At 43.5% G+C, this 12,091-nt stretch overlaps 1 protein-coding gene across 2 annotated transcripts in view; it reads left to right on the top strand.

Annotated features, from left to right (window-relative positions):
• MEGF6 (multiple EGF like domains 6) overlaps window positions 1-12,091 on the top strand; it is a 199,826-nt gene that overhangs the window by 14,677 nt on the left and 173,058 nt on the right. For both annotated transcript variants that reach the window (XM_060276165.1, XM_060276164.1), the window contains exon 3: window positions 1,668-1,777. In XM_060276165.1, the coding sequence (XP_060132148.1) occupies window positions 1,668-1,777 (110 nt within the window). The remainder of the gene's footprint in view (window positions 1-1,667; window positions 1,778-12,091) is intronic.

Raw genomic sequence — 12,091 nt, forward strand, 5'->3', positions numbered from 1 at the left:
CTTATGTTAAACCTGCGGATTTTTTAAAAAGCCGATTGCGTGACGTTGAAAGCAATATGTGTTTTGAGCACAATGGAGAAGGGAGTCTTTTTGGCAGCACGCAACCCAGTTGGGCTTTTGCCAGTTTGCGAGCTGTTTTGCTGTCTAATGACTGGATATTGCTTTCCCAGACACATCTGGGCCCTGATTGCTTTCTCCATGCTTGGCTGAAATGGGTAAAATATTTTCGTGTTTTCCACAACCCCGTTTTATTTCTCTTTTCCTCCTTGCAAAAACGGACTGGAGATGTCGTGCATTTGGATGAAGCTGGATTATGCCTTAAGGCTTGTGCCCTATTTTGACTTTTTGAAGTTAATGGGCATGGCTAACTTGGGCTCCTTAATTTCATTGAGTCTACTTTGAGTGGAACTGAGTTGGATACAACCCTGATCATTTGCCCTGCATTGCAAGGGGTTGGGCTGGGTCACCCTTGGGGAAACAATTGTACAAATCTATGTTTTTATAAATGGCCTCGGTCCAGTATACTTGAAGGAGCATCTCCACCCCCATCATTCTGCCCGGACACTGAGGTCCAGTACCGAGGGCCTTCTGGCGGTTCCCTCGTTGCGAGAAGCCAAGTTGCAGGGAACCAGGCAGAGGGCCTTCTCGGGTAGTGACACCCGCCCTGTGGAATGCCCTCCCATCAGATGTCAAAGAAAAAAACAGCTACCAGATTTTTAGAAGACATCTGAAGGCAGCCCTGTTTAGGGAGGCTTTTAATGTTTAATAGATTATTTTATTTCATTTTTCTGTTGTAAGCCACCCAGAATGGCTGGGGAAACCCAGCCAGATGGGCGGGGTATAAATATATTATTATTATTATTATTATTATTATTATTATTATTATTAATTTATTTATTATGAGGGTGATGATGATTTGATTTTTTTGTAAATTAAAAGCACTAAGTAACCAGGAATTTTTTGGACACTTTTTTATATATAAAGAATTTTAATGGACACACCTGGCATTTTCTGCTATGCAGGAAAGTGTGTGAGAGTGCTACACTCAAATAAATCCAGTCATTCTGTGGGCTTTTACAGTTAGTTGTGTTTCATCTCTTGCCAATGTGATGTGTTGAAAACATATGTTAAAACCACCAGAATGGTCTAACAGTGAAGTTAGACTAACTCAACTGGAGTCTTAGCTATATGTGATGTTAAAGTGTTTTTTCACCTGTATTTTGGGTCGCTTACAGACCTCCCCTGTTTTTTTGGGGTGTGTGGGGTGGGGTGTGGGAGTCAACCACATACTGCGAAGTTCTGGTTGCATAGTTAAAGCTGATCCCGGTAAGGCTGGGGAAGATTCCTGTCTGAAAACCTGGAGATCCACTGCCAGTCAGTGTAGACGTTATTGGCCCAGATGAACCTTTGGTCTGATAAGGCAGATTCCTATGTTGCTCCCTATTTGCAATGGCTTGATTGCTCTGGGTTGCAGCCAGTGTTAGAGCAGACCCACTGAAATTAATAGACAGAGCTAATTTACGTCCATTAAAGTTCAACTGGTCTACTCAGAGTAGGACTAACACTGGATTCAACTTTCTGCATCTGATTTCTGCTGAATTATGCAGCTGTAGCCTCCGGCTGCAGTAAAATATAATGCTGCTTGTTTTGATGTTTTCTTTTCTCAGGATGGTGTATTACATGGACAACAGGCAGCTCTACAGCATGCAGTACCAGACGGTGTACAGGTGCTGCCCAGGGTGGTCTCAGTTTGGAGAGGACGCGGGCTGCCTTTATCGTAAGTGGTCCCTCCTTCCTCCTGCCATGTTTTGTCACCTGGCATAGCTCAGTCGGTAGAGCATGGGGCTCTAAAATCTCAGGGTTGTGGGTTTGAGCCCCACGTTGGGCAAAAGATTTCCTGCATTGCAGGTGGGCTGGAATAGACGACCCACACGCTCCCTTCCAACTCTACAGTTCTATGATGTGTCTCTTTAATTGCGAATACAGGGGTGCAGAATGCACCCTCGTAGGATGGTGTAGGTGAGCAACCGTAACGTTTGTGTATGCAGAATGTGTGGGGTGTGAACACCCCTGCTGACCCAAGGCAAAGCATGTTGTGCTTTTTAATAGTGGGGTAGCAAAGACAAATCCTCTTTGTGTGTGGCAGAGCAGAGGGACCAGACATTTGCTGAATCTCTGAGCAGTTGTATGCACTCAAAGGAACACAGAGCAAATGAATGGGAGGTGGTGATAGTATGGAGGGCCAAAGGGACCTTCTCAGAGAGGGTGGGAGCCTCATGTGGGCATCTTTCCCAGATGGAAGCGGACACTGTACAAGGCTAGGAAGCTCTGGCTCGGGGGCCAAATGTGGCCCTCATGTCTCTCTTAGGCCACACCCTCTCTCCACAGGCCATACCCCTTGCCAGTTACATTTTGCACCCTCCTCAAGTGTTTTTGCCTGGCTGGAGTGCATCACTGAACTCCGCTAATGCCTCTTGCTTGTCAGGGATGTAGAATAGAGAGGAGTGTGCTTTGGTGTGGTGTACTGTAGAAACAAGGTGACTGTACAAACAGTCCACGCGGGTGGCGCTGTGGTCTAAACCACAGAGCCTAGGGCTTGCCGATCACAAGATTGGCAGTTCAAATCCCCGCGATGGGGTGAGCTCCCGTTGCTTGGTCCCAGCTCCTGCCCACCTAGCAGTTTGAAAGCACATCAAAGTGCAAGTAGATAAATAGGTACCGCTCCGGCGGGAAGGTAAACAGCGTTTCCGTGTGCTGCTCTGGTTTGCCAGAAGTGGCTTAGTCATGCTGGCCACATGACCCAGAAGCTGTACGCTGGCTCCCTTGGCCAGTAAAGCGAGATGAGCGCCGCAACCCCAGAGTCGTCCGCGACTGGACCGGGTCAGGGGTCCCTTTACCTTTAGTGTAGAAACAAGGCAACTGTACAAACGTAAAATTTGCATTCATTGCTCTGCCTACTCTTGCCTCTGGCTCCACTGCCGTGTGGTCATCAAAAAGTTGCTCAGAAGGGATGAAGATTTTGGGCTGAAAAAGATCCGCCACTCACCCCCTAGGGTGAACAGTACTCTCTCTACCACCACCACCCCTCTCCAATCCCCCCCCAAACCCCTGGAATTTTTGTTACAGTCAGCAAGGATATCATTGCGCAAGACTCCGTTTTGGTTCCAGCATTGAGGCGAAAACCTCAGAAAAATTACCGGCTTGCATAACCTATACCCATCTGCCATCCTCATTTGTGGAGAAAAAAAACAACTAAATAGAGGTATTTCAAGTCCTGAGCTCTGAAACAACTTGAACTGAAACTTTTTTTCAAACAAGAATTTCATCTATGAAAAGAAAAGAAAGAAAGAAAGTGGGAATAAAAAAAGAAAAAATACTACTACATTTTAATACATTAATATACAGATGTGCATATTGTTATTATCCTAATACACATATAATTGTCAGTAACCCAATATATTCTTTGTAAACTCATACCATATACGGCTGTATTTATCCAAAGTCTGCATCTCTAAGCTGTCTGTTCGTATGTTGCCAATGTTGTCACGTTGTCAAGCCATTGATTAAGGGGGAATCATATCTCTATTCTTCCAGTTCATTAGTAGCATGAAACTTGCCAAAGGTGATCTTATGGCCTGAGTGGCATGTGCCCTTCCCAGGGTTGCCCAGAGGGCTGAAAGAAGTTCTCCACTCCTGGCCTAAAGGGGTTTGGGGAGAAGGAGAATCAACTCTATTCCGGTTTGCAAAGACATTGTGGCTTATTCTTACATAGGACCTCAAAAGTTGGGTTTTTTGTTTGTTTCCCACAAGTGTGTAGCAAAGCAAGAGAAATATTCTGAAGAATCTTGTTTTTGTTTTTTACCCTTTCCATTGTTCTTGGTTGGTTCTTTCTTCTTCTTAGCATGGAAGGTGTTCTAAGTTTACATCACTGAAATTCTAGTTGGCTCGAGGTCTGTTCCTATTTAAAGCCAAGACCTGTACTGAGGATATTTAACTCTGGACTGTTTTCGAGATCCATCTTCCTCATTTTTCAGAATGTTTGCAGAAATGATCAGGCTGCCGGGAGTTGCCTGATATGCCTTTGCGCTCCGCTAGTGCGATGCGTTCTGGAGTTTTTCCTAATAGCTTGGGCTGAAGAAGGTAAATTGGGAATCACTCTATGTACGCTGATTAATTGTGTGGGGAAAGGAGCCAGGCATTGTTGCTCATAGCTGGATAAGACCGCAGGCCCATTGTAGTCCAGCATTCCATTCCCAAAGTTTAGAGAGATGCAGTGGTGGTGACGATTATTATGAATTTGGCGAGTCTGTCTAGATGAATCCCTGGATTTCCTTCCCCAACCCGCAATCTCGTATCCGTGAGGGCGGAATGCATACAAGCAAGCTTTGCCAACCCAATTTCCTTTGTCAAGGCAATGGCTTTGGCTGGCCAGCTAAGTACTGCAATTTAAAAGTCCAAAAGGTTGCCATAGAAGCAAATGGGTGGGCCTTTCCCTACCCCATCAATAGCCAGAGCAGAGTGTGAGAGCTGGACGGATGCTGACGAATGGAAGGAGTGAGACAGGTTCTGGATTTTGGAAACCTAATAGGGAAGCAGCATTTTTTGGAGTGTTAATGCCGTGAGCCCCTCCCTCCCATGCTCAGGTTGTGTTTATGTGTAGATAAAGCAGGCACCCCCAAACTGCGGCCCTCCAGATGTTTTGGCCTACAACTCCCATGATCCCTAGCTAACAGGACCAGGGGTCAGGGAAGATGGGAATTGTAGTCCAAAACATCTGGAGGGCCGAAGTTTGGGGATGCCTGAGATTAAACTATATAATTCCGGGCCCAGAAATTGGCTGTACCAGCCAACGCTGGTAGACGGCACCCCTAGCATTATAAAATCATGTTGAAGATAAACAAAACATTGCTCAGGAATTCCCTTTGAAGCTGGATTGCTTTGTTTTATTGTGTATTTTTAAATCGCAAGAACTGAGATTCCAACTCAACATTAGGAAGGACTTTTCTGACATGAAGATCTGGCTGACTGTGGAATGGGCTACCTCAGAAGGTGTTGGGAGTCTCCTACACTGGTGGCTTTTAAACAGTGGCCAGCTGCGATTCTTGCATTGCAGGGGTTAGGTCTAGATAGCCCCTGGGGTCCTTTCCGGTGCTACAATTCTCTGATTCACGATGGATGTTTTATAGTTCAGTGGTTGTGTAACTGGGTTAATACTGCTTAGAAACCTGTCTTGCCGCAAAGCAGTCTACAAATGAATAAACAGTGAATTTGTGACAACAACAACCATAATGCTTAACTCAAGCATCCCCATACTACGGCCCTCCAGATGTTTTGGCCTACAACTCCCATGATCCCTAGCTAACAGGACCAGTGGTCGGGGAGGATGGGAATTGTAGTCCAAAACATCTGGAGGGCCGAAGTTTGGGGATGCCTGGCTTAACTCAAGATGTGGTCAGTTTGTCTGCTGTGGGAGGGTGATGAAGAGAGTAAAAAAAATAAAACAAATAACAACAACAATTCAAAGGAAACTTTGGAGGAGGACCACATAATGGCCTTATCTGAACTCGGCAAAAAGAAGAAGAAGAAAAAAAGTACACCCAACTTGCCAATCAGCCAATTAGCTCAACTCGGGAGGGAAAAGAACTTTAATAAAGGTTTCCTGCAGGGGAAGTGAATAATTCCATTCAGGAAAGCAGAAGTCCAGTATAGGAAAGAGAGACGCCTAGAGCAGCATCTTAGCTTGCCATTTGAACTGCTGGCATGGATAACTCTCCGGAGAAGGAAATCTCTCATTTGTAGCTGGAAAGGGGCGAGAGAGATAATGGGGGCAGACACGAAGAGGAAGAGCGTCTGTGCAGAAGAAAAATGATAATAATAGTCTGCGTCTGTTTATGAACTGCTGTGTAATTTGTCGGAGGAACCCAAAGTTAGGAATGTTTGTGTTTTTGCTTTCTTTTTCTTTTTTTTCTGCCTGCTAACAGGAGCGGCCTTAAAAGCTAATGAGCTTCTGCATTTGCCGGTCTCTGTGTTGTTGCCAGCTAGCAATTGTCACGAGTTTTTGTATGGCTGCAGTTTGAGCAACAGCAGGCATGCTGTGGAGAAAGGGGAGAGGGGAAACACCACACCACATCACACCACACCACACCCCAGGAACCATCCAGTGAAGCTCTGAAGACATCGACCCACCAGCTGTGAAAAAGGCAAATTCCATGCTAGGGATCATTAGGAAAGGAATTGAAAATAAAACTCGTATCATAATGCCATTGTACAAATCTATGGTGTGACCATGTTTGGAATACAGTAAACCTACATGTGATGCGTTTAACTTGTGTGCATTTAGCTTACATGCAGGGCAATTTTTAAAAATGGGTTCCAGGGAAAATGTCTTTGGCGATGCCAACCTCCATTGAGCCCAGAGGGTCTTTACTATACAGTGGTGCCTCGACTTATGAAGGCGATCCGTTCCGTGCCGGGTGAACTGAATATGAATTAAGTTCATTTTCAGGGAGAACTTTTTTATATATATATAAAAAACTATTTTTTTTTAAAAAAATAGATTATAGATCTATAATCTTCAAGCTCATTCTCTGACACCCCCCCCCTTAAACCCTTATAGCCTAAATATCATAAATATTTGGGGAGAGGGTATAAATTAAACCATTCAGATTCCAGTATGTATGTGTGTGTTTGTGTGTGTGTTGATGTTTACATAAGTATATTTTGTAGTTTGGCAAAACTTGTAACATTTTGAATGCTCTTTTTTTAAAAGGATCATTTGGTTGAACTTGAATTGAGCTGTGAACTGAACTTGTTTGCAAATTTTATATTAAAGGGGGGGATGAATGTGAAATAGAATTAGTTTCTTTTAGGACGTATTCAACTAGAACTAGTTTCTTTTGAAAATGATTTTTCCAAGCTCTCTCCCTGTGTGCATAGGATGGTTTTATGTTTATGCAGAGTACACCCATTGAAATGAATGAACATGCTTAACTTAGGCGTATTGTTTTCTATTTTGCATAAAATTTAGTTGAATACTGCCCTTCATGTACATGTTTATTAGAGGCTAAATCTAAAATGGTGTGGAATAATGCACATTATACCACTTTGTACACATTAAATAGCACACATCATTATATTATTAAAACCGCTTAAAATATTTAAGACCCTGTGATAAAATTGAGTAAATGTTATTTTATTAATGTCATTCTTTCAGTTAGAGGACTTCCATCTGATCACCTTTGATATTGAGGGCTGTCCTCTGTAAAGTGCATCATGATCTCCCCCCCCCCCAATTCCTCGGGACCTTCTCATGATTTGACCCACTTTGAGCCACCTTTTTACTTCTTGCAAACATTGACCTTGAACGTGTCAATGCAAACTGTGTGAAATTTGCCCAGGAGTACCGTCCCCCTTACAAATTCATTCTTACAAATTCATTCCTGTTTGACTGAAGGAACTCCATACGGGCTGTCAGGTCGGCGCCCCCCCCCCTAACAACCCCGTCACTGAGTTCAGAATTTCGTCATCCCTGTGAAAGGAAAGCTGGGAGATGGATGGAAAATTTTCACGGAAAACAGATGGTGAACAAGACACTGCAAGAAGAGGCCTGCATACTTAAAACAGCTCCAAGGGGATCTGTAAAATGCCTTGTGAAATATCGGGCTTCCTAGCGGCTTCTTTCCATCATGTGTGTGTGATTGTGTCTGCTGGATTCATAATGTCCTCTCATGCTGTCAGATCGCACCTCATAAACGGGGTCTCTCTCTCTCTCTCTCTCTCTCTCTCTCTCTCTCTCTCTCTCTCTCTCCCTCGGTTTCATGTTTAGCTTTTTTTCTTTAAACCCTCTTGTCTTTTGCTTTGGGCTGTTCGTATGGCCAAGGTTTGCTTAAAGGTTCAAAAGAAACACCAGAATGTTACTCGAGCATAGTTGAGACATGGGGTACATCCGCATTATACATTTAAAGCAGTATGATACCACTTTAAACAGTCATGGCTTTCCTCATAAAATTCTGGGAGCTGTAGTTTGTTAAGGGTGCCGGCAGGTTATGGGAGAACCCTGTTTCCCTCACAGAGCTAGAGTTTCCAGAGTGATGAAGCAATCAATGGACACAAGTGAAATATGCAGATTTAGCCATAGGTATCTGATATGGTTCCAAAGAGACCGAGCAGATTATGGACTCCTCCTCCTCCTTGACATCTTAAGTAGAATTCTGGTGGTGACTTTTCAACACCGTTTCATTACCTTGTGGATACAGGCAGCATTGGCTTGAGTGTTCCCTTTTGTCTGGCTAAGCATCCGTTAATAGGGATGCTTCTGAAGAGACTTGTGACCCGCAATTCAATTCAAGCAGGTCCCAAAGCTCAGGCGTGGCTCTTCTGATGCAGCCAAAGTAGTGGCGGGGTTCAGGTGTTGGTCAAGCTGAGATGTAAGCCAAGAGGAAAGAGAGACTCTGGTGCTGTGCACATAGGCAGGATGGAGAACCGAGGAAACTGCCTCATCCAGAGTCAAAACATTGTTCTGTCCAGTTCAGTATTGCCCATGCTGGCCTTTCCTGGGATGACAGCAAACAGATGTTTGTGCTGTCACATTGTTTCCTAGGGGCCAAAATCGATGTCATGCTAAACATGCCATTAGGAATGCATACACCCTCCAATATTTCTTCCATGAAAATAGGGACATCCATCATCATCATCATCATACCCCGCCCATCTGACTGGGTTGCCACAGCCACTCTAGGTGGCTTCCAACATAAATAAAAGCATAATAAAACATTAAACATACTTTCCAATGCAGGGCTGCCTTCAGATGTCTTCTAAAGACTGTATAGTTACCGTACTTATTTCATAAGCTTGGGGGTTGCAATAACTCCATACCCTTCAACATCTCTCAGCTGAAAATAGGGACGTCCTAAGGAAAAGCGGGACATCCCTGGATCAATTGAGAAACCGGGATGGTGTCTGTAAATCTGGGACTTCCCTAGAAAATAGGGACACTTGGAGGGTCTGGTTTTGGATACCAAGTTGGGTGGATCAGGGCAAAGGTCAGGTAAAGTCTCTCTATATTGGTAATGTTTATCGAAAGTCTCCGGGCTCCATTCGGTGACCTATTTATTTAGAATTCATCTTGATTTGCTTGTGTGAAGCTCATGCGGAGGTTAGACTATGTCCAACTTTAATTGAGCATCCATCCTTATTTGCTTGCAGAAAGCTTATGCAGACAGTAGGCTACAGCTGGCCTATACTGAGCATTGTTCTCATTTGTTTGTGGGCAGCATTTTTCCTAAATTCTTCCTGATTTGCTTGTGCAGTGCTTATACATCTTCCCATTAATCGTTCATTCACCCCATGCTTTCCCTGTTAACTCTCCCAATTGCAAAGAGTCAGTTTTTTTTAATTTTAAAAAAAGTGGGTTTGTTGTGCCAGGACGACAGAGTTCTTTAATCCGCTTAATTCAGCAAACTTAAATTCCTGGTATGCGCTTGAATCTCTCCCACAAAATGCTGACAGCCTGGAGGTGACCTCAAATATAGGTCTTTTCCTGGAGATGCCAAGAGGTGAAACTGGCTCCTTTATTATGTATGGAAAGAACGAGTGGTACCACTTCACTGAGGTCCCTCCCTTATTCTTCCTGAGAGCTGAAATTTTAATGCCTTTAATTTCCCATGGCAGAAACAAGAATAGCAGGAAATGTTGTCTGAGTGTAACTTGTTCTGTATTACCGGGGTCATAATTGATGGCACCATGATAAAACTCAACAAAAGAAGTGTTTATGAATATTATCGTCAGTAATATAAAGAGTGGTGCAAAAGAGCTGCTTCCCCTGTGCACGCCCCAAATGTCTTAACACAACTGCAAATACTTAAGCTGTCGTGGGAAGAGTCACGGCTCAGTGGTAAAGCATCTGCTTTGCATGCAGAAGGTTGCAGGTTCAAAACCTGGCACTTCTAGTTGGGGCTGGGAAAGCCCCACTGTCTGAAATCCTGGAAAGCTGCTGCTAGACAGTGTAGACAATACTGAGCTGGACCAGTGGTCTGACTCAGTGCTAAAAGAACTGCCCAAGTCCTATGTGAATATGAAGGAAGCTTTGGAAAAGAGTCTAAGGCCTCCTCTGCATTATACATTTAAAGCATGGTAACTTTAAGCAATCACATCTTCCCTCAAAGAATACAGGGAACTGTAGTTTGTTAAGGGTGCTAAGAGTTGTTAGGAGACTCCTATTGCCCTCACAGAGCTACAAATCCCAGAGTTCCCTGGGTAGAGGGATTTTTGGTTAAAGCACTGTATTATATTTGAGCTTTCACGTTGTAGGGGAACCAGTCTCATATAACCAGCATGTTTGAGTCTAATTAATGCATGAAGGGGTTAATGCCATAGAGTAAGCTGTCCTGGCAGGTTTTGCCTATGTCACTTCCCTTCACCTTGGGAGGAAACAGGCAACCAAGCCTTTTGTTCTACTTAGTCTATGTGTGTGAGGATGTCTGAGCTGCTCCCTCCAGCTGCATGGCTTTAAGCAGCCTCTTTTGTTTCAAACAAGAATAAAGTATGAAACTAATATTTTCCTATACCAATAGCTTAGGAACGTTTACCATTTTATAACCAAGCAACATTTTACTGCCTGAGCAACTATTTCTGATTGCTATATGGAAAAGCGCACAAATCTGACCTCTGAAGCATTTTGTGAGGATACCATTTTATGACTTTCTAAACCTGTGGTCTATCTTTGTGCTAGGGAAATGGGATACGTCGAGATTCACTGGAAAGGGCACATGTTAAAGGTTTTACAGCCTATATTCCCATCCTTTCTTTGCTGCATGTTTTGCCACATCAAATCTCAGCTGCGGTTCTCTCACCAAAGAGCAATTGCCCCAAGTTTGGATCTTTGCATCTGGGATTTCCAATACACATGAAACAAAAGCAACCTTCTGGAAATCTAGTGGAAGCTTAACATTCATTTCTGTGTCATTTGCTTCAAGAAAAAACAAACTGTTTGCAATCCTGTGGATCCAGAAAATTGCATGATTTGGGGTGGTATACCAACATATAGCTCTACCCTGCTGTTTTTATGGGGAAACAGAAGCATGTATGGAGGAGAATGACATTGTTCAATGACATCCGTTGTTTTGCCACATCATGCCCACTGCTGTGAAAGAAATTTAGCACGACAGCTAGTATATCTGTCCAAAAGTATTGTTCAATAATGCAGCAGGCACTGAAAAGAACATTAGAAGACAGGACAGAAATGGCAGCATTTTAACCAGGAAATCTAACACAACATTTCTCACATCTGGATGCAGTGAGTGTCTGGTCTTCACTGAGCTTTCTTTCTGATTTATTTATGGGGAGGTTATACAACAAAGAGCATTCATCCTAACAGAGGTTACACAATGTCCAGTCTTCGTTGAGCATTTGTTCAGTTTTCTTTGCAGAGAGGTGGTGTTCACACATATTCCCACTAATCTGCATGCATCTCATACTGTAATAGGAATACCTTTCAATGTGTTTTACCATCACTTTCTAAACCATAACATATTTGCTGGTATTTAAAAGTGGATTTCTTGCACAAGACTAGAGCAACGGAGCGCTTGAATTAATTGAAGAATCCTAAAGTTTCCCAGCATGTACTCGAACCACTCCTAGAAAATACCCCCAGTCTTGAGGCGCCCAGTGTGTCCCTGGGAATATATTTACTCTCCTCCTTTTGTGGCTGGTTTTTTGTTTTGTTTCCCTAGATCCAAGAGATTCTGCAGGTGAATGCAGAATGCATTTTGAGCCCAGGCCCTTATCTGACACCAAGGTGCTCTCTTCTCAGTTTACTCCTCTCTGCAGAAATTTATCTTCTCTCCGGACTGGCGGCGGGGGTGGGGGTCTTTCCCAAGCTCCTCTTTGGAGACTAAGTTGGCTCACAAAAATGCTTTGATCTCCCCTGTGCTGTTGATTTTCCCCTTAAATGCTCTCTCTTTTTTTTAAAAAAAATCTTTGTTACTGTTTTGTCAGCAAGCTAAAAGGCTCTGAGAGCTATTTCTTGGATAATCTGCATAGATGGAGGTGTAGGGTTTGATGAATCTGTCCATTTTGGTTTGGTTGACCCCAT

This window comes from Zootoca vivipara, chromosome 6 (assembly GCF_963506605.1).
Source record: "Zootoca vivipara chromosome 6, rZooViv1.1, whole genome shotgun sequence".
Taxonomy (NCBI): Eukaryota; Metazoa; Chordata; class Lepidosauria; order Squamata; family Lacertidae; genus Zootoca; species Zootoca vivipara.